Source organism: Phocoena phocoena, chromosome 6 (genome assembly GCF_963924675.1).
Source record: "Phocoena phocoena chromosome 6, mPhoPho1.1, whole genome shotgun sequence".
Lineage (NCBI taxonomy): Eukaryota > Metazoa > Chordata > Mammalia > Artiodactyla > Phocoenidae > Phocoena > Phocoena phocoena.
In genome coordinates, this window is record NC_089224.1 from 97,658,169 (window position 1) to 97,682,252 (window position 24,084).

Genomic DNA, 24,084 nt, shown 5'->3' on the forward strand with positions numbered 1-24,084 from the left:
CCTGTCCAGCCAGGATGCCTTCTTTGAGGAGTTCAGACTCCTCCACAGCCTGTGTCTGATGTTACGCGTGCTCCCTACAGACCCTACACTTTTTTTTTTTTAAACATCTTTACTGGAGTAGAATTGCTTTACAATGGTGTGTTAGTTTCTGCTTTATAACAAAGTGAAACAGTTATACATATGTCCCCATATCTCTTCCCTCTTGCGTCTTCCTCCGTCCCACCCTCCCTATCCCACCCCTCTAGGTGGTCACAAAGCACCGAGCTGATCTCCCTGTGCTTTGTGGCTGCTTCCCACTAGCTATCTATTTTACGTTTGGTAGTGTATATATGTCCATGCCACTCTCTCACTTTGTCACAGCTTACCCTTCCCCCTCCCCATGTCCTCAAGTCCATGCTCTAGTAGGTCTGTGTCTTTATTCCCGTCTTACCCCTAGGTTCTTCATGACCTTTTTTTTTTTTCTTAGATTCCATATACATGTGTTAGCATACGGTATTTGTCTTTCTCTTTCTGACTTACTTCACTCTGTATAACAGACTCTAGGTCCATCCACCTCACTACAAATAACTCAATTTCTTTTTATGGCTGAGTAATATTCCATTGTATATATTAGGCTGCGTTAAAGCCATTCATTTTAATGTCTTTTCTTCCCCAAAAGCCTATGAGCATCCTAAAGGCAGGACTATATTTTACTGATCTTTGAATCCAAGAAACCTAAGAAAAGCTGGGACAACCCAGTGAATGCTATTTGGATGAATGAATGGGTGAACAAATGAAATGATATAAATATATTTATCCAGAATTTGAAAAAGTAGTCAAAACCATGAAAGTAGTTAGCTAGCATAAAGCTGACTAGCTGGGTTTACTTCTCCTATGCGCCTTTTTTCATGAACACTAGAGATGAAGTGGTATTGACATACTTGTGATCTTATATTCATAGAAAATTGTATGTGTTTGTGTATGATTATATATGAAAAGATACATGAAGGGTTGCTGACCAGAATGTTCTTGATAGCTGCCTCAAGGTGATGGAATTTGATATAATTTTACTTTATTTTAATTATTTTACATAGTGCTTTAATTTGTTAAAGCAAGTATAGGTAACCTTTATGGATAGAAAAAAACAGAAAGCAGTTGGGATAATATACTATCCCTTCTCAATTAAAAAAAAAAAATCGGCTCTCACCTCACAATATGTAAGTGCTTAAGCTATTTTGCTCTATAATTCTACATAAGAAATAAAATCTACTTTAGTCTGAGTTGCAGCTTCCTAAAAGACTTTAGGACTATAAGGGGGAGCTTGCCTTATCTTCAGATAGTTGCAGTGTTCTGTACTTGATTGGATATTAATGCCTTGCTCACTAGCATGTACTTACCCAAGGAGGCATCTCAATATCTTGGAAAGGTCAAGAGTTCTAGAGTCAAACAGCATGATTTAAATTCTGCTTTATAATTATTATCTCCCTGACCTTGGGCAGATCACTGAACTACACTGAACCTCAACTACACAATGCAAATGATTTTTACCTTAGAGGTATATTTTAGAAATTGTATGTGGAAATATGCTGGACTAACAAACTAAAAATATTTCCAGTACAAACCTCTATTCCAGATAAAATACAACTGATATAACTAGCATCCTTTAAAATGCATGACTGAGATCAGAGAAGTCAAAAAATGTGTTGCTAAAGGCAAAAATAAAATAGAACTGAGAACTAGACAGGTAAGCCCTGAATCTAGTTTTATTGATGTAGTTTGGATAAGGGAGAGCCATCAGTTTTGGCAACCGAGTGGATTGAATATGCTTGCTTATTCTAGGAATGGAGATTTGGCCCTGAAACTCTGCAGGGTGGGGACTTATAACTAAAGGCTTCAAAATAAGGTTAGGACCTCTGAAAGCCTACATGCTTAGTGAAAGAGTATACTAGGGAAAACATATCTATGTCTATGTCCTGTACCTCAGAAAGATTTGAAATTTGAGTTTACACTGCTTAGTATGGTCTGGGAATGCTTAAACTGAAAAACTAACTAGAAAAAAAAAAAAAGAAGAAGAAGGGGGCTTGCCTGGTGGCGCAGTGGTTGAGAGTCCGCCTGCCGATGCAGGGGACACAGATTCGTGCCCCGGTCTGGGAAGATCCCACATGCCGCGGAGCAGCTGGGCCCGTGAGCCATGGCCGCTGAGCCTGCGCGTCCGGAGCCTGTGCTCCACAGTGGGAGAGGCCACAACAGTGAGAGGCCCGCATACTGCAAAAAACAAAAAAAAGAAGAAGAAGAAATCGTTCTAGACAAGTAATGTTCCAAGGGTACCTAGAAGTTATCCTCTGAGGGAGGATATAAACTTCACCTTGGGGACACATGACTGTCACAGATTAAAACCCAATGAACATGAGTTGACACGTCAAAATTAAAAAAACACAAAAATATAAGAGTAAGGGTCAGAAATCAACATCAGAGTTTTTATTAAATTTTGATTTTGATAATAAGTATGCATATTTGTATTTTAGTATAACCAAAAAAAGAAATATAATTAGAAAATATAGTCTGCAAAAATTAGATGGACGGACTAAGAAGGGCTAAAGAGTAGAAATAAAGAAATCCAGTACACCCCAATGAAAGCGAGAAAGGGGGAAAATAAATAAGCGGAGAAAAATAATGATAAATGGAAAGCACAAAGAAGATGGGAGAAATAAATCTAATATACTAGTCATTACACTAATCAGATTAAAGTCGACTATGAAAGTGAAGACTCTCAGGTTGGATTTAACTAAAGCTAAGTTCACTGAAAGGTAAAAGGTAAAGGAATGCAAAATATTTGCCAGGCAAATACTAACCAAAATGTTACATTAATATTATCATCAGGCAAAGGAAACATTAAGACAAAAAAAAATTCTAAGATAAAGAGTTCACCATATAAAGATAAAAGGAAGGTATATAATGATTTTGAGCTTGGATATACCAAATAACATGACCTGAAAATATATAAATCAAACATGACTCTTACCTAAAAAAAAAGTGATAAACCCATAATATTATGATATTTTGACATACCTTTCTCCATAATTAATAGAATAAGCAAACTAAAATAATGATATAGATGATTTTGAACAACACAAAAAATATGTCATCTGATAAAAATATATAGGACCCTGCTACTGAATTAAGTATAAATATTTTCTTCTAGGATATGTAGAACACTTTTTTTTAAAATTTACCATGTCCCAGGCCAAAAGATGGATCTCAGCAAATATCAAAGAATCAATATCACATAGAACAGTATTTCTGTCCACAACACAGCACATAAATATATAAACAAGTGGACAAGTAAATAAATGAAGAAGATAAAAATTTTTGGTCAATTAAATGTATGACCAAAAAGCAAAAACCTTACACAAGTTAATAGCAGACAGAATTTATCAATGTATTAAAAGCCACACACTCAAACAGACACACGCATTGTGTCAAAGCTGGATTTTCCTAGAATAAGATGAGACTTTAAAGTTAGATGGTCTATGACTGTAATTCACAATACCAGCATATGAAATGATGTTTTAAAATAAAATTGTCTTACTAGATGCAGAATTTTAAAACTCTTAATAAAATCAGGTCCCTTCATGATAGAAAACAAAACAAAACTAGTAACACCATTGGTTCTACCTAAACCAACTTGGCGAGAAATACCAACAAAATTTCTGAGGATTGAAAAGAGAGAAACTTGGGACTTCCCTGGTGGCTCAGTGGTTAAGAATCCGCCTGCCAATGCAGGGGAAAACAGGTTTGATCCTTGGTTCAGGAAGATCCCACATGCCATGGAGCAGCTAAGCCCGTGAGCCACAGCTACTGAGCCTGCATTCTATAGCCCACGAGCCACAGCTACTGAGCCCAAACGCCACAACTACTGAAACCCGCGCTCCTAGAACCTGTGCTCCACAGCAAGAGAAGCGAACGCAATGAGAAGCCCGTGCACCACAAGGGAGAGTAGCCCCCCCGCTTGCCGCAACTAGAGAAAGCCCACAGGCAGCAACAAACACCCATCGCAACCATAAATAGATAGATAGATAGATAGATAGATAGATAGATAGATAGATAGATAGGTAAATAAATAAAACTATCATTATCCTCATCTGTAAGAGACTACAAAGAAAAATTAATAAGAATCAACAAATTACTGGAATGAATAAAACAGTCTATGAGAACATATGAATAGAATATCAATTTATAAATTATTTTTTGTCAGCTACAAGACATGAGGATACAAGTATAGATATACATGCACATGGATGCATACATGTGTGTGGATGGATAGATAGATTAAAGCTATCATTTACTGTAGTACTGACATCTATAAAATGCTTAGAGTTAGGAATATATCCCTAATAAAAACTCATCACAATTTTTATGAAGAAAGCCTTAAAACTTTACTGAAATCATAAAAGAAGACCTAAATAAATAAAGAGATAAACTGTGTGTATAAATGGGGGATACAATGTCATAAAGAAGTCTTTTATCCTCAAATGCATCTATAAACTCAGTGAAATTGGAATTAAAATCCCAACAGGCATTTCAAAAAATTAAACTAAAATTTCACATGAGAGAGCAAAAAGGGTCTTTTGCTAAAAGGGTCTTTTGCTAAAACCAAAGTATAGAATGGACTTGTAGCATAAATCGACTTGTTTAAAACTATGGAAATTAAGACAGACTGCTATTGATAAGATAATAGAAAAAAATAGACTAATGAAACAAGATAACCCAGAAAAAAAAAACTTATCTAAGTTCTGAATGATATATGGCAAAGGCAACATCACAATTCAGTAGTGAAAGGATTAACTTTCACATAAATAACGTCAGACAAATGATTCATCCCTATTTGGGGGGAAAACAATCCTTACCACACATCATTTAAAAAACTATTTGTAGTTGATTGAAGCCATACATGTAAAAATAAAACTTAAAGCTATTGAAAGGAAATAGGGGATACTATTTTAATACCTTAGAGTAAAGAAACGTTTATTCAACAAGCCATGAAAAGGACAAATCAAGAAGGAAATGATTTAAAATTTTTATTCAACAAAACAGCCTAAACAGAATGAAAAAAACAAATCTAGGAGTCACAGACTTAGAAATGGTATTTGCAGAGCTTTTCATTACAACGGATTAGTATCCAGTAACTATAAATGCATGACATATCAGTAAAGAAAAAGAACCCAATTTAAAATAGGCCAAAGTGATGAACAAGCAGTCAGCATGCTAGAAACATATGTGTTCTGCAAACACATGAAATGATACTCAGGCTTGTTGGTAATCAGGGAAACGCAAAGTAAAATAGTAATTAAATACCATTTAATACCCATCAGATTGGCCAAAAATCGAATGTTTGATGGGATCAAGTGCAGCCAGGGACCTGGAACAATGGGAAATCTGCTGGTAGGTGTGTTAATTGGTACAATGATTTTGGATAATAATTTGGCAATATCTAATAAAGCTGAAGGTGCAATTATCTTTAACCTAGCGGTACCACTTTAGATATATTTCCTTCAGAAACTCTTGCTTTCTGTGCAAAGGAACATGAACGCAAATGTTTAAGGCAGCATTATTGGAAATAACAAAAAAGATTACATAATAATGATACTACTACTAAGAGAGATATAACCCAGGTGCCTATCAGGAAAGAATGGTCAGATGTAGTATGTTACGTTCATACAGTAAAAGACTTATGTCAGTGAAAATAATGAGCTAGATCCACGTGCAGATCTATTGATCATCTACGTGATCAATATGTATGATCTCAAAAGCAATGCTTGGTAAAAAAAAAAGCCAGATGCATAATAATAAATGTAGTATTAAAACATCTAGGAGGTTCAAAACATGCAAAACAATACGTACGTTCAAGAAGTATAAAAACATTCATGGGAGAGAGGGAAATGGGGTACAGGAAGAGCACACGGGTAGGTTGAAAACAAATACGTAAAACAGTATATTTTATTTCTTTTACACCAAAAATAAAAGATACGGAGAAAATATGGCAAAAGGTTATAATTCGACAAAGCTGGGGAGTAAGCGTACAGACATTTGTTATAGTAGTCTTTGTACCCTTCTATGCGATTAATGTATTTTCTATTTAAAACAATTGTAATGGTATGTGTAAAGTCCCTTGGCACATCATCTCAGGCTCAAAAAGTGATCGTTTCCTTCTCTTCCCATTCTTGGCTGGAAGATGGTATACAAAGTGCCCAGGCATTACCCTCTCACCCTTAGTCCCAGGCAGCACTGGAACACTTGGGCTCTTCCTGAGCCAGAGGCATCCTAGGTGCTCCCCCTACCGTGTCTCCCAGCTCAGTCAATCTGGGTGGTGGATCCTAAACTGTACCCATTCTCAGTGCAGGATTTTAACTGCTGAGGCAGCTCCTAGCTTGTAGAAAATCTCAGGGCAGAAAGATGCAGCACCTCATTCCTCATTAAATTAGAGCTGCTCGTCACATTCTTCCCAGATTCCTATTTTGTAGATGAAGAAATGGATGCTCAGAGAGAGGAAATGGCTTGCCCATGGTGAGTGAGTCAGTGGTGGTGTTTAAAAGGATGTGTGTCTCTCCTGACTTCTAGAACTTTCCAACTGGTCTTTGTATGGATACTCTACTTGATTCCAAAACTAGGTCTTCTAACTTCTATTCTGCTATATTTTCCAGTTTATAACAGCTGTGGCTTCCATCTCCAGATAGCACTGTCTTGGGATGGAATTAGACTTGGCTCAAGTCCCTGCCCTCTGACAAAAGCAGTGTGACTATAGGCAGATAGCTTAACCTTCCTAAGTGTTAGTTTCCTTATCTGAAAACTTTTCATAGTAATTATTCAAGGGACTGTTGTTTTGATTAAATGATAGTATTCATATGAAGGCATAGTGCTTGGCATATGATAAATAGGAAACAAATGGAAACTACAATTGCTATAATTATTGCAGAAGGTGGAATATCAAAAAAGTATAACACAGTTTAGTTACACAGACTATTTGGGGACATAGAATGTGATAAATGAATGCTATAATATGGAAACAATAGGAGGCCAATAAGGAGGAACCAAGAGGCTCAGAGAGGGGCTTCCCTGGTGGCGCAGTGGTTGAGAGTCCGTCTGCCGATGCAGGGGACATGGGTTCGTGCCCCGGTCCGGGAAGATCCCGCATGCCGCAGAGCGGCTGGGCCCGTGAGCCATGGCCACTGAACCTGCACGTCCGGAGCCTGTGCTCCGCAACGGGAGAGGCCACAACAGTGAGAGGCCCGCGTACCGCAAAAAAAAAAAAAAAAAGAGAGAGGCTCAGAGAGAGTTTCCTAGAAGAAGCAAAATGGAATATTTCCATTGTGCAATGAGGTTCTCCCTCCCTCTTTCTCCTATTGTACTCTCATAGCTCTCATTTTGTCTTCACATTGGTATGGGAGAAGAATCATATATCTTAATTAAAAGATAGAAAAACAGACCGAAAGAAGTAAAGTGACTTGCCTGTAGATTTCAGAGGGGTTTTTAATTGACCTATCATGATATTAATTACATACCATAATTTTAAGAAATAGACGTTTTTGCCAAAAGCTAAGTCATGGGGGTACTTAGGCTCCTTAATAACATACATATTCTTAAGATGATGATTTTATAATATGTAACTAAATTTTCTATAAGGTTGTGCTCCAAATTTGCTACACATTAGCATCAATACATTTTCTGAGGAGAAATACTGAAAAATCATACCACTTAGGAATGTCAGTATTTTTGTTTCTAATTGCCAGAAATGCAAACCTAAGGCAGATATGTCATTTGAGACATTTGTGAAACAATGATGGTTAAACATTAAAAAAAGAAGTCATACCAAGGCTGCAAATAAAACAACCCTTCAAAATAATCTCATCACGTTTAAATACTGTCATTTACATTTACTAGCTAAAAACATGAAATTAATGTGAGATGCAGTGTGAAGAATTAATGATTAACTACTAGTGGAGGTTAGCTTTTTAAATAAAGATAAAATAAAATGGCCCTCAGAATTCTATGAGAGAAATCAGAAGTGATGAAGCTAATCATGTTTCAGATGAAGTGGTAAAATTTTAGTTCCAAACAAAGAGTAAATAGGAAGTTTCAGCTTGGTAGCATGCTCCCATCACGGCACTAAGTGGGGAGATGTTGAGCAGGAGAGTAGCTTTGGATCTAAGAATATTCTGATGGTGTTGGAAAGACTGGAAAAGGGAGATGCTAGAGGCAGGAGGGCAAGCCAGAGGCTGCTTCAACCATCAAGTTTGGGATGTAGGTGGCAGCAGGGGTGCAGAGGGAATGACATGGAAGCTGTTGGGTGGGGGAAATTGACAAGGCTTAGGGTCTGCCTGGATGTGGGAGGCTCAGGAGGGGAAGGAGTTCAAGTGACAGCATAAGACTTTCCAGATGGTTTTCAGAGCAGCTGAAAGGAACAACTTGACATAAATGTCCTACTTTTAGACCAACCATGAAATAGGTCCTAACCTCCAGCAAAGCCTTCAGAAGCCACTACCCTGTCCTTCTGAAAGAACTCTCTTCTACCTTAGGCTCTTGAGAAAAGAGCCCTAGTTTAGCATTAATGGTAACTTTAACTTGGAGAACATGTAGTTTTATCACAAGAATTCTTCAGTGGAAAAATATAATCTTTTTTTTTTTTTTCCTGCGGTACGCGGGCCTCTCACTGCTGTGCCCTCTCCCGTTGCGGAGCACAGGCTCCGGACACACAGGTCCAGCGGCCATGGCTCACGGGCCCAGCCGATCCGCGGCATGTGGGATCCTCCCGGACCGGGGCACGAACCCGTGTCCCCTGCATCGGCAGGCGGACCCTCAACCACTGCGCCACCAGGGAAGCCCCTTCCCTAGCTTTTTATGAAGGGAATGACTTGGGCTTCTGTTTTCCTATCTGAAAACTTGGGATAACAGCCCCTGCTTCAAAGAGCCGCCCTCCGGCTTCCGTGAGATAATGACGCATGTGGCACGCACACACAGTTTGTAAGGAGGGTTATTAAGGTTTCTCTACCAATCAGATATGTTCTATGTGATGCTGGTGGGTAACAAGGAGGACAGTAGTGGAAGTTACTGGGGGACAGATTTTGCCCCAGGGTAAAGACAGACCTTCTGGGATCCACAAATTGCAGAAGTTGAGAATAGCCACCTAGAGAGACAGCAAGCTGCAGGCAATGAGGGTGTTCTACCCAAACGATATGGTGGAAAAGAGACTTTCCATCAAGCTATGGCACACATGATAGATGGTGGCCTCATTCATCTTCATGGGTTTACCAAACCAAGTTTGTATATAGTTATCTGTCACTTCTCCCCTTCTAGGAAAGAGAGCACAGCATAATTCCAGTGAGTGAGAAAGTTGCTAATTCAGCAGTAGTTGTAATGGGTTAACATTTGTTAACTATCTATCAATCGCTGGGCACATAGGTGCTTTATATATGTTCTTACATTCGATCTGTGGGAAAAGGCTGTGAAACTAGGTTTATGGCTAATTTGAAATAGGCTCCTGCCTATGACTTCTCAGCTAGCAAATGATGAAGTCAGGGTGGAAACACATGTTTGCTTGCCTGACAGTGGTGTTTCCTGAGAAGGAGAGGAAGGGGAGGAGGGAGGGCAAGGCATGGGGAGGAGGAGAGCATTCACAAATATTAGCAGAGCACCTAAATATTATCATCCATAAATCATTTGGACACACACCACAAATGAAAAGCACAATGTAGAGAAGTAATTTTCACACTCTCACGCTTTTCCACAGAAGTGCTCCATCTGCTTCAGACAGTGACCATATGCCCCCAGTGGCCTGGGAGGTAGCCTGAAGAAACATCTTTATTTTATTCCGTAACACGGCCATGACTGTTTAATATAAAATGTACCTCCATATTTTAGAGAAAGTTAACATACAGTAGAATGCATGTCATCTTTATCTTGTACCTTCGTGTTTCCCCGGGAACATCACTCTTCCCCCTGCCACAATATTCCAGCTTTAGAAGCATTATCTGAAAATGTGTACATTCATTAGTCTAGAGGTGGTTAAAATATCCAGTAAACTTTTTTAAAGGCCTATAATTATATCAACAAATTAGCATTTTGGAGGTTTACAAGGCACCAGTTATTCATACATTCATACATACAGTATCTCAAGATTTTTATGCATGTCATCCACTTAGTTTTCATTGACAGAGCACTGCTGGAATCCCCAGGGACTTCTGGTCTACCCTCAATATTCCGGTCTGCTCCAGCACTGCTGAAACAGACTCTTCTTTGGGTAATAAGCCCAACATTCTCAGGAAGGCTGTGTTCCTCACCAGCCTCCTTCAGTGCTCATAAACTCCAGCTCATCACCGTGTTGAGAGTCAGGAGACGCTGTCTGACTGTTGTCGCTGCACCTGCTATCTTACTGGACTTAAACAGCCCTAGCCCTCAGAGCAGCTGAAACAACAGATGGGCAGGAGAACTTGAGATGTTTTTGACACTGTCCTTTTGTTTATGGAATCCCCCCCTCACCCCAACTCTGGAATCTGATAGGAATTCTCTTCATGACCATTTTGTGTTTTTTCCCATGACACATTTTTATTATTAAAAAGTAAGTAATTGGTGCAGAGGGAGATGAAAGAGAATAACATTTCCTTTTGAAAATGGTCAAAAAGGAAATGAGGATGGTGATTTGGTCATGTGGATAAATATACCTTTGCCTTGGAAGATAATTGGCAGTAGCCAGATTCCTTTGATGGCAGGGGAATTCAAGCAGGGAGATGAGAGGGGATAAGAAGGGGAGGGAGGTAATCTGGTATAAGGTTGAGTGTGAGGAAGGTAGACCAGGCATTGCTCTAGGAGGTCTTGAGAGCAAAGGGGAGACGCAGTCTAGGCAAATTGGAAAGCTAGCAGGAACCAATGCCTGGAATTGCGGTTCCAGGACAAGATGCCCCTTTGTAAGGAGTGAGATTGTTAAAACAAACCTGAACTAGGGATTAGGGAGGCAGACTGCAGGATATAATTTAATGTCATATGGTTGTAAGCACTTTGCTTGATCTCTCTATGCCTCAGATCCGTCATCTGTAAAATAAACATGAAACTACTAGTACACATGTAGTGTTGTTTTGGTTCTCAAATGAGAAAACACATGGAAAGTGCTTGGCCCCGGTCCTGACATTCAATTAATAGACGCTGCTATTATTATTAATTTAGTCAAGAGTGAGAGGTACAGGGAGGAGCAAGTGGAAGGGAGATGGAGAATCACTGGATGTGAAACATAAGGAAAGGGCTTGCTTGCTTGTAATGGGGTTTCTGCTCAGATCTTAAAAAGAGGGCAATAGATCAGACAGTGCCCACAGAATCTCACATGGTGCTTTCCCACCTCTGTGCCTTTGCTTCTCCCATTTATTTTTTCCTGGATGGCGTTCTCCCAAACACCTTCATTATGGGGCACATACCATACAATTCTTATCCACCAGGGTTATTGTAAGGGTTAAATTAAAGATAAAAAGTACCTAGTAATGTTCATGGTACTGTGTCATTTTAGGGACATTTAGATGCTACATTTTAGTGTAGTCCATCATGCATGGGAGAGTGCCTTAATCACAGTAGACATGAAAAATTACTGGATAACTAACTTATATGTGGAATCTAAAATATGACATAAACGAACGTATCTATGAAACAGGAACAGACTCACAGACACAGAGAACAGCTTTGTGGTTGCCAAGGGGGGTGGGGGAGGGAAGGGTTAGGAGTTTGGGATTAGCAGATGCAAACTAGTACACATAGGTTGGATAAACAACAATGTCCTACTGTATAGCACAGGGAACTCTATTCAATCTCCTGTGATAAACCATAATGGAAAAGAATATGAAAAAGAATGTACATATGTTTGTAACTGAGGCACTTTGCTGTCCAGCAGAAATTAACACAACATTGTAAATCAACTCTACCTCAGTAAAATTAAAAAAAAAAAAACAAATAAAACTGTTGGATAATTAAATGTGCATGTGATATCAAAAACAAGCAAGACTGGTAGACATGTACTCAAGGGGATCCATTTTGTTTGTCCCCAGCCTCGCATCTGTATAGTTAATAGTCTTCTTTATGTTTTCCAGGGATCTAAATCTTGGCAGTGTGTACCAGTACTGGGTCATCACTATTTCAGGAAGCGAAGAGAGTGAGCCATCACCTACTGCCACTTACATCCACGGAAGTGGGTACTGCGGTGATGGCATCATCCAGAAGTAAGTAAGCCTAACTAAAGAGAGGAGTGGGAGCGATGTTAAGTGGGCCAAGACACGGTCAGGGTGCCAAATAGAAGAGCTTACGGGATACTCTTCAGGGTAGAGCTGTGAGTTACGAGGGATCCTCAGCCGTCTGCCAATTTGTCTGCAAGCAGCTCGCTGGCCTCAGAGAAAAGCAATGATTCTTTTTTGAACAAACACGTTTCTCAAGCATGTAATACAATATAAGATTTCCATAGAGCTACCGTTATGCACTTACTACCAGTATGCTCTTGTTCTATGTGTACTACAAGGATTCTAATAGTTTTTTCCACCCCAGGCCACATTCACTTAACAGGACACAGGGCACCTAGGTTCAAACACTTTTACATTCTTTGCTAGTTACCATTTACATTTCTTAAAACTGCATGTTTATTTATTATTTCTGTTGTATTGTGTTATATCAACAATTTACAAACTGGGTCAGAGCCTTATAAAAACAGCAAACTGTTTCAGCTCTCTATAATGTTGAAACCGTGATGGTAAACAGTACTCCAGAGTGAATATTGAATGTGATTATAAGTTCAGGGAGGCAAGTGTAAAGATTCCACACGAGCAGCCAAAAAAGGAAAAGTGTGATTAGAAGATATAAAGCTGTGTGTCTAAAAAATGGATTTTATTGGATCGTCAGTCCATCCATCCCCTGTCCACAGGGCAAGATGTCATATGCAACTGAGAAATAGTTGCAAGAAGCCATCAAGACTTTTGCATTGTTGGGGGAAAAAAAGTAAATCTTTGAGGTTTTTTTCCTCCGGAATAAGCACGGTCACTAAATTGAATGGTTTTCTTCCTAGAGATGAAAAAGAGACCCAGAATCATGCACAATTAAGTTCCTTATTGCTAAAATTGTGTTCTTTATTGTGAATATAGTTACTAGTCACACTATTGCTAAGGGACTTTTAAAACTATTGGCAGATTTAATGATAAATGTTACGTATGGAGATGACACAACAAGCTATTGGCAAAATTCCTTCATTAAATGGCACTGTTGGGTGTCACGTAATATCTGTGCAACATGAAATTGCAATGACTTTTTCTGTAGGGGGAGGGGCGCTCTAAAGAGAATTTGTTTCACAGTTGGATGAAACCACTGATGTACAGGACATGAATCGGCTAATAGGTATAGTTCATATGTGAAAGAGAAGGGCTCGATGACTATTCCTTTTAGTTTATCATTGACACTAGTGCTTGAGGTCAAGAGCAACTTAATTCGGTACTGATGATTTTGAGGTGTGTAATATACACTGGAAACCTGCTATGGAATGAAAGGACCAGATAGGAACAAAGCAAGGATGACACAGTGACGCAAGGAAAGAGTTTGTACCAGAATACCCATCTGCACAGACATCTGTTATTGGCCAGCAGTTTGCTTTCTGGTCATGACTCAGCATTGAAGGGAAAAGTAGATGTCGAGAATATGATCAGATGCGGGCCAGTGAGTTACAACTGCCCAACTTACTGTGCAAAAAGATAACAGTATGTGTAAGATTCTGCACCCCCATACACACTGAAGTATGCCAGCTGTTATGAGAAAGGTACTAAGTCAAGTTTCTGAAATAACGAATGACTTTTTTTTAATGTTGACATTGATAAAGGCCAGTAATGATTATTTGCACAATTTCAAGTGGCTTGCTGAAGTGATGTATCTCAGGGATATATATTCATGTCTTAAATGCCCTGCATGTATAATTTCAAAGCTGAATTATCTCAATTTCCATACGGAGGAGATAATATAAGGATTTTTAAGGGTTGAATTGCGATGCAAACCACCTGATTGCCAAGAATTTGACTCCTCAAGCATGGAAGATAAAACTCCTCACTTGTCAGAGAATGAAATTGATGGCGTGCTGTCATGTGTAAGATCCTCCTCCAAATGCAACAACCAAACATGAAGATATGGTTTCTGGTGCTTAATGTAACAAAAGTGGGCAAAGGGAAGATAGTCACTGTTTTCTCTCACATTAAGACATCGACTTCTAGCTTTTTTTTTTTTTTTTTTGTGGTACGCGGGCCTCTCACTGCTGTGGCCTCTCCCGTTGCAGAGCACAGGCTCTGGATGCGTAGGCTCAGCGGCCATGGCTCACGGGCCCAGCCGCTCCGTGGCACGTGGGATCCTCCCGGACCAGGGCACGAACCCGTGTCCCCTGCATCGGCAGGCGGACTCTCAACAACCGCGCCACCAGGGAAGCCCTGACTTCTAGCTTTTGATGCAGCTGTTGTCTGATAGAACCCTGAGCACCTGAGTCTCCAGGGAAGGTGCCCTATCATCTGTGGGTACAAGACTGAGCTACGTATCCAGAATATCCAGGAAACAGTCACGATCATTGCTGACAACCCATAATTGTGATTTGGGATTTTCTAATTTAGCACGAGGAATAAAAAAAGAAACTCACTAGGTGTAGGAAGTGATCTATGGTTCAGTCTGTCCATTTTGGAATCAGATACAGGTACACTGGTGAAACACTGCAAACAGTATTATTCTTGTCACTGATCTGAAACTACTACTACTACTACTAGTAGGAGGAGGAGGAGGAGGAGGAGTAATTTAAATAGTTTTCTTAACAAAGATTTTTAGTATTTTTTTACCTAGAATTACTATCCTGCATAGACATCAAATACGTGTTGAATTACCTGCAGTTACCAAATAGTTGTTGACATACTTGGTAGAAAACTGAATGCAGCTTATGGATGATTCCCTAAGCAAAAACAAAACAAAACAAAAGAAACTTTGAAGGAAAGAAAGGATGCCGTCTTCACTAATTGGATTTTTCATGGGATGATACATGCTAATTTACTATACATATGCGAAGGAGTTTACAGCACTCAGTGAGGGCCCTGATGAATGAAAGCACTGGATGAGTCTTATAATGATAATTATAAATATTTATTGAGACTCCACTAGGCAGGAGGCACTGTGCTACATTATGATCTCCTTGGGTCCTTCCAGCAACCACGTGAGATAGGTCCTATTACCATACTTTACGAAAGAGACAACTTGCACACAGAGACTAAAATGGTTTTCTGAAGCTTATACACCCAGTAAGGAGCAAAACCAAGATGTGAGCCCAGGGCCCAGGTTCACATCTGGATTTACCATTGCCTTGCTGTGACTGACAGCCCTGCAAAACTGACAAGTGAAGGAGTAACCACGTGCTATCGGCTCTGTCCCAGACACTGTGCCAGGAGTCAGGGTGCTAGGATGACAAAGCCTCTGTCACGTCCTTTGGCATCTTAAAGCCTAGGATAGAGTGCTCTCAAGTAACAGGCAAAGGCAGTCAGTTTGACAAGTGCTCTGATAGATGGAGCCCCTTGTCTTTGGACTCAGAGAAGATGGCCACCCACTCCAGCCTGGGAGGTCAAAGAGGGTTTCTCAGAACCTGTCTATCTAATGATAGATCTGTCATGCCTAGAAGATATTTGTGGTGACCCTAATGTTTTGCTTAAACCAATAGAACATATTGTTTGGGTGGTGAGGGAACGGGTTAGAAGTGTTCTTTGTGGCTTAGGGAAACCAGCCCAGGTTAAAAAAAAAAAAAAAAATCTCTCCCCAGATAACCCACGAAATAGCTAAGGAGCACAAGGCCACCACCAATTTCCAGTGCAAGATTTGCTGGCAGAGACTGGAATATGGGCCCAGCTTGGAATATATCAGTAGAATTCTTTTCTCATGGGTTTGCAGACAGGAGAGAAATTGGGTGGCTCTTCAGAGATCAATGCAATGTCCTAGTCATTGTAAGGATTGATTACAAGGCACCATCCTGCTACTCTGACACCTCCTAAAAGCAACAAACATTTCCCAGTGTAATTGCCCAGGTGAAAGGCAAAGTCTGAGGCTTCTTCCATGCTGGGACAGGTCCCAGCTGGTCTCTGGGGATGAAGGGGCGACTGCCACACACTCTGCGGAGACCCCCCAGGACAGGTGGGTGGGCATGGGAGCTGTGACTCTCTGAGCATCTACTGTATGTCGCACGCCAGGCCAGCCACATTAAGTTACATTCCATTTTTGCACCAACGCTAAAGAGTAGGTGTAATTATCTCCATTTTAGCCCATGAGAAGACTGAGATTCAACGCCCCGAACAGCACTGTCCAATGGATTTTTCCGCAATACTGGAAATAGGTTCTGTGCTGTCCAATATATTTGCCACTCCCTACATCCAGCTATGGAGGACTTGAAATGTGGTTAGTGTGACTAAGGAATGGAAAGTTTAATTATTTTTTATTTTAATTGATGTAAATTGTCAAAGATAGAAATATCAGGGAGAGAGAGAGATTAAGGGACTTGTCTGAGATCACCCAGTTTGGAACATGGGGCTCTAAACCCAAGTTTCTGTTACTAAAAGGATGAGAGGGACTTCCCTGGTGGCTCAGTGGTTAAGAGTCCACCTGCCAATGTAGGGAACATGGGTTCGAGCCCTGGTCCGGGAAGATCCCGCGTGCTGCAGAGCAACTAAGCCCGTGTGTCCACAACTACTGAGCCTGCGCTCTAGAGCCCGCGAACCACATCTACTGAAGCCCGTGCGCCTAGAGCCCATGCTCCGCAACAAGAGAAGCCACCGCTATGAGAAGCCCGCGCACCGCAACGAAGAGTAGCCCCCGCTCACCACAACTAGAGAAAGCCCGCATGCAGCAACAAAGACCCAACGCAGACAACATGCAGATAAATAAATAAATAAATGTATGGGAGTTTTCCAGAAAGTGGTAACCCATCCAAACTTTCAGTTGTTACTCCTCCTTCCCTTTCCCTAGGTCCAGTTCAGAGAGCATTGCTCATTTTCTGCCCATCCTAACCACTGCAGAATCATCCTTAGGTGACGGAAATAATTCCTCAAAATAAAACGAGAGGAGGCATTTTTATTTCGTAACAGCATAGGACACAGGCCTCAGAGTTCTTGACACTATGCAATGACACACCCAGTGGAGAAGGCAGTGTTTTCTGATCTAAGGATCAAACCTGAACACATGGGTGGAGAAAATCTTTACCTTTAAGTGCACTGGGGGTATGGGGATAGGACTAAGGCAGGGCATCGTGAAGAACATCGTGAAGAACAGCAGTTATACCTTAGAGACTCCAAAATTCTCTTCAAATTCTCAATTTTAAAGTGGAAGTGATGGGTCTTCCCGGGTGGCGCAGTGGTTAAGAATCCACCTGCCAGTGCAGAGGACTCGGGTTTGAGCCCCGGTCCAGGAAGATCCCACATGCCGCGGACCAGCTAAGCCCATGCACCACAGCTACCGAGCCCGTGTGCCATAACTACTGAAGCCTGCACGCCTAGAGCCCATGCTCTGCAACAAGAGAAGCCACCACAATGAGAAGCCCACGCACCACAACGGAGAGTAGCCCCTGCTCAATGCAACTAGAGGAAGCCCACATGCAGCAAAAAAGACCCAACACAGCCAAAAATAAATAAATAAAAATTTTAAAATAAATAAATTTAAAAAATAAAATGGAAGTGAGATTTCCCAGACACGCTGGAGCAAAGTCTGTGCATCCATTTGTTCATTCATCCTCCTGTTACTCCCATCTGACTTGCTAACTTAACTAAGGAGATCTCAGCAAATGGGTTTGAAGCAGGAATTCTACTTTGTCATCAGAAACACAGTAAGGCAAACATAACAGAATCTCACAAATTCACCTTGTACGCATCTCATTTGGAAGAAACAGAAAACTCAGACAGGGAAAGGGACTTGCCCGAGGCCTCACCAGAAAGTTCCTGGCCCCGGAGAGGGACTTTTCCATGTCCAGCTGTGGGTCTGAAGCTGATCTGACAAATTTCCCCCTCTATATCCATTCTGCAGAAGCCAAGGTGAAGAATGTGATGACATGAATAAGATCAATGGGGATGGCTGCTCCCTTTTCTGCCGACAGGAAGTTTCCTTCAATTGCATCGGTAAGTCCTTGTCCTTTCTCTGGGCCTGGCTGGGGAAGTGGACAGCGCAGAATGGCTAGTCAGTTACAGTAACAGCAATAGTTATAACTAAATGAGAATTCACTCCTTTATATTACACATATTTATTGAGTACCTCCTGGGGGCCAGGCACTGTTGTAGGTACTAGTGAATACAGCAATGGAAACAAACAAATGGCAGGTATCCCTGCCCTCATGGAGCTTATGATCTCATAGATGATGGTGATGATGGGCAACCCTTTTGATCAAGCTTTATCTTACATACATTATTCCTTTTCTTCATGCCAACTTCCAGGTTAATTATTAGCATAGATTTTTAAGGCTTTTATTCTTACTTTAGAGATGAGAAAAATCAAAAGCCAGAGAGATTTAAAAATAGGTCCAGAGTCACACAGGTTAGGATTGAAGACAGAACCAGGACTCGAACCTGATTTTGTCCGATTCTCACACACAATCTCAGTTCATTTTGCTATACAGCCTCTAGCCAGGATCTAGTCTCTCTGACTTGAGGAAAGAGAAATAACAGACCAGCAGACCAGCAGACCAGCCTGTGTTTAGAAAGCAAATGTCCTTTTCCCACCTTTATGGAGTCAGATGGGAAATTTGTTTTCCTCTGCCTTCCCCAGGAGTCTGGCCGATCTTGTTGTTTTAGCCCCACTTGGGAGGCCCTGGTCAGCCAGGGGCTGGTAAACAGACGGGGGCTGGGGGCAGGGATGGAATTTTGAGCTGGCCCAGATGAGATCATGCTTCCTTTAAGATGCAAATCGATACCTGAAGATCAAAGGTCCCCTGGCTAATCCCCTGGGCTGGAGGTGAAAACTAATCACAATTCATTTGCAAGTACAAAAGAGAGAGGTGTTCCATCTAAGGAAGGGATGAAAACGTCAGTGGGAAGATTTCTCACTGAAAGGTAATTTTCTAGGAGGACTAAAGGGGAGGAAATGTCATCGGTTCCTCGCGTTTGCAGCACATTGCAGGCGAGCTTTTAGACCTTTCTTCCCCTGGTATACTGTGAGCTCTGTGAGGTTTTTACCATGTATCATTTACCTTGTATTCCATTCTCAGACACATTTATTGAGCACCTACTATCTCCTTGGCAATACGTGTGGGCTGAGCAACACAATAGAGGTGTCCCGAAACTGTTCATGGATGGAAAGAAAGGAAGATATGGAGGGAGGAAGAGCAGGACAGTTTCCGGTCAGGGCCTTGGGTTTTTAAAGGGCAGAAGATTTTTTTTCTCTCTTCTCTGTTGATTTGAGTATGATTCATAATAAAACCTTGATATGAGCCTAGTGGTAGGGTGGAAAGAGCCTTGGACTAAATTTAAGAAAACCAGGATCTCTGGTCCCAGCTGTGCTGAGAACTTGCTGCTTAAAGCTGGCCAAGTCACTTCCCTAGACTGGACCTCAGCTTACCTCCCATAAATTGAAAGGATTGGGTTAGGTGGTCTCTAAGAGCCTTATCTGCACTTCTGTTGTATGGTTTCCAAAGTGTGTGACGATTTCTCATAATCGTGAGTTCTGCTTGAACCACGTCTTGCCTTTGCCATCATCCTCATGGCGCCCAACATCACTGTCAGATCTTGCTGGAGGGTGTCCACCTAGTTTACTGCCACTAAGATGGCATGTGACTTCAGCGCTTATGGGAAGAAGGTACGATGTGGTTAAGTTAGGATATGGTACTGTCCATGGAACAGATCTGCCAATTACAATCCTTGGGCCAGAACTGGCCTACTGCCTATATTTGTAAATAAAGTTTTCTAGAACACAGCACACCCATCTCTTCTTATCTATGGCTGCTTTTTTGCTACGACCCTAGAATTGAGTGGTTGCAACAGAGACCCTGTGGGCCAAAGAGCCTTAAATATTTACTAACTGGCCCTGTACAGACAACATTTGCTGGTCCACGGATTTGGGGGTCACTGATACTATTGGTTGCTGGAGCCTAGTGCAAAGAGGAGGTGAAAGTTAGGACGTGGTTCACCATTTCTTAGAAAAATAACTGAATTTTATACATACAGTGGTAAGGCTTAGGAGACTGTGAGTCCAGTCCTATCTTGCTTTAGCTCTTTGGGTATTCCTTCCCCACCTACACTTTGGCCAAAATGACTGGAATAGATCATGATTTTCAAGCTGTGTTAACTGAAAGGCTTAAGAGGAGAGGAGTGAAGATGAGGGAGTTACCAAGAGGATGAGACTTGGAGCCTCATAGATCCACTTTATATACTGTTACTCTGTAGTACATCCTAGGCGTTCTGCTGCTGCTGCTGATATGTACTGAACACCTATTGTATGCCGAGCACATTTATAACTCTCATTCTCCTAACGACCCTTTTAGTGCCTGCTTTTCAAAAGAGGAGGCTGAGGCATGGGGAAGTGAACTCAGGATGTGCAGTGAGGTGGTAGAGCTGGGACTTCCACCCAGAGAGTCTGACTCCAGAGCTAACTGTGCTGAGCTTCCTGCAAGATATTTTTTACAGGACAGCTCTTGGTCTTGTAGGGCTTTGGCGGTGAGCAAGGAACATGCTACAGTGGAGCAATTCCTGTAATGAATGAATGGAATGGAATACAGAACTGTCGGTGGTGTGGATGGTGTCCGGGGAAGGCTGTCTGTTCCCCCTGCGTATTGAGTTTGGTTGTGTCAGGGGAAAGACCTCAGCTATTCACCCCCCAGCTCACCATGTAGAATTCCATTAGAGAGACACAGAGATTCAGGACCTTCCAGGAAGAAAGGAGTCTGTCCAGAGATCCCATTGCCTAGGAACTATATTCCAAGGACGAACTCCATGGCTTTGAGTCTAGAAAGGCATCTTCCTCAAAGAAGAATAGTTGAAAACTAGACAGTGAATCTGTGGCTCCCAGAAGATCCAGGTTTAATGAGTCACAGAAATGAGACTGGAGTGTGGGAGGCTTGGCTGGGGTGGATGCTGTTCTCATCGCTGCATGTGTCAAGATGGTGATCAAGATGGTAGCCGAGAGAACAGGCTTGAATGAGACCGACGGGTTGATACATGGCTGGGACCTTCGCTAAGCTTCAGTGTTCTCATCCAGAAAATGGTAACAGTCCTGGGACTTAATTGTGGAAGATATTTACCAACATTTGTGGACACTTATTATCTGAATCCCTTTCCTAGATTTAGGGAAAAACTCTCCTTGTTGTAATAACAGTGAGGCAGAGCCCCACGACAGAAGTTGGTCATGCAAGCATCTCCTCCTCCCAGCCTCCCTTGTAGCTGAATGTGGGCATGTGACCTACACTTTCCCCCTGACCCCCAATCATACACACCAACCCAAGACTGAATTAGAAGACATAGGGACCCTGCAGAAATCATTTTGATGAAGATGGCGTGAGTGGCCACAACCCATGTGTTTCCAAAGTACCAATGACAGCATCTAGTATTAGTGCTGAAATGACTTCGTGTGGCCACAGCTCTGAGATGTCTTCACAAGAGCAGTCCTGGGGGCTAATCCTGAGCTTGGAATCAGGCTTCAAAACGCTCTCCAGCCCTCCTAGGGAGACTTCCATAAGTATCCAATATGCTGTGGATAGACGTTGCTTGTTTGCTTGTTTTGCTTAAGTTAGGCAAAGTTGGTTTCTGTTGCTCGTCACTTAGAATCCCTACTGAGGCTTGTTGCCGTAAGATGCTATGAGGGTTAGCCCCATTCCTAGCAGGCTGCACACAGACCGTCACGCCCGTGTGTGTTGAGGTGGGGGTGAGTGTCAGCCGCAGCCCCCGTGTACGGATACCCACCAGGTGGCATGCCTTATGCCATGCGCCTTTGTTTAATGTGAGCCTATGTGAGGTCTCTTATGTCCAGATGAGGGATCTGAGACCTACTAGGATGCCTGAATTTGCCCGGGGTCACACGGTTCACAGAGCTGTGATCCCATCTCCAGACGGAGAGCCTCAGCATTTTCTACTCTGCAGCTCTGCCTCCCCAGCTGCCTCCCCAGCTGAACGATTCCCTTCCATCCTTCCTTCCATGTCTTCTTCGTCCCTTCCTTTGCTTCTTTTTTATTTTTTTGTCACCGACCATTTAGTCGGGCTAATGTTTTCCCTGGCTTTGGTCACACCAGTGTGAGGGTGGGTGACAGATTTATGGTGGTATTCTCATTCACTTCGCAGGAGCCCACACATCCGGAAGTATTCCCAAGGTGCCAATGTGTTATTATGCAACACCCTGGGACTTCCCTTTCCCACTTTCCCACCCCCAGAGCCCTCATCCCCAACACATAATAAGTTGCTTGTTAAAAGGAACACCACCCACAAGACCTCTTAGGCAATGAGGCTACATCCCCAGCAATGTGGAACTTATCTTGTCCTTTTCCCCCCTTTTTAAAATATAACATACACCAGGCCTGAAGCTTCAGTTAAAAAATGTGGTATCAGTGAAATGATAACTCCCCACACCCCATCCCAACAGGCTCTGGCTGGAGGCATTGTTCGCAGCGTTGGGAATTCTGTTTCTAAAGCACTGAGTCATAAACTACAGACAGGCTGCTGATAAAAGCTGAAGGAGGGAAGGTAATGGTCAAATTAGTCAGTCAAAATGTGAAGCATCCCCAAAAGGGGTTATACTCAGTAATATATCTTGAGCGGGTGCTGGAAATGTGCTACCTTCGGAGATGGCGTTTAATCCGTTACAGGAGGTGCGGTTGTGGGGGACTTCTCATGCTGTGTTGATTTAGCACCCTGTGTCTTTCAGGAGAGCTGGGTCCAGGTCTTAGCTCAGACTTGAGAGCCTGGGTTGCAGCTTTGCATCTCACCTCGGAGCCTCAGTTTCTCCCTTTGTGAAATGAGAGCGATCGTGCTGAGGGCCCTAAGACTTCTTTCCCTGTCTGACAGTGAGGAATCCTCCATCTGTCAGACATCCATTTAAGGGCTTTGGGGTTTCAAATCCTGCTTGATGCTGATATATAGTTAAGAAAACAAAGCAAACGGACCCCCACGTTGTCTTTCCCAGACACACACACATACTCCCTGCCTGTCTCTTTTTCCAGCTCCCTCCCCTCTCCCCTCCTCTCCCCCATTCCCTGCCATTAGCATTACTTTGTCTCTGGTCCGACACAGCATCTCCAGCCCTGTCCTAGAGCCAGGGCCAATAACTCAATTATGTGTGAGCAGATAAGGAGGAGGAGGGATCAATCCACTTCCCCACAAGTCACTGGGAGGGGCGGGGGTCACCGAGCCTTGTGGCCCCTCTGTCAGGCCGCCCTGGCCTGCTCCGAGCCAAGGCGAGAAAGGAAAACAAGAAGATGAATCGCCATGTCTTCTTGGTGGATGTTCTGATGAGACTTTAGAACAACAGTGACTGAAAAGGAAAACAGCATCTGGTAGGGGGAGGGGGAGTGGAAACGGAGGAAGAATGGGCTCTGCTGGGAGTTGCGTTTATTATTATTTTTCTTTCTAACAACATGAAATCATAATAGATGATCCACCTCTCACCTTAAAAAAAAAAAATTGAAATTGAAAAAGAATAAAATAAAACTTCTCCTGGCTGCACGTAGTCCTTCAGACCTCCCTCTGTGGAAAAAATATAGTGACTTTCGCCAAAATACCTTCTTGAAATAAAGCTTCTTTTAACATGAAGACAGGTCTCTAAAAGAAGAAAAGAGAAATGTTAGTGGTAATCGTGGGAGTGGTGATGAAGGTGATGATGGTGATGATCTGTCAGCTAGCATGGGTGACATGCTTAGTACTGGCATAATGACACATTCCGTAATGATTAAGAGCATGGATTTTGGGTGAGAAGCCAGGCCCAAACCCATTTTATCTGTGCCTCAGTTTTCTCATCAGTAAAACGGGTTAGTTTTACAGTTGTTGTGAAGGTGAAATGAGGCTCTGTAGGTAAAGCATTTTAAAACAGTGGCAACGGGCTTCCCTGGTGGCGCAGTGGTTGAGAGTCCGC

At 42.0% G+C, this 24,084-nt stretch overlaps 1 protein-coding gene across 1 annotated transcript in view; it reads left to right on the top strand.

The window, feature by feature from the left end:
* PAPPA (pappalysin 1) overlaps window positions 1–24,084 on the top strand; it is a 251,444-nt gene that overhangs the window by 99,998 nt on the left and 127,362 nt on the right. Inside the window, exons 8-9 of the mRNA XM_065878999.1 lie at window positions 12,102–12,230; window positions 18,067–18,158. Coding sequence (XP_065735071.1) covers window positions 12,102–12,230; window positions 18,067–18,158 — 221 coding nt within the window. The remainder of the gene's footprint in view (window positions 1–12,101; window positions 12,231–18,066; window positions 18,159–24,084) is intronic.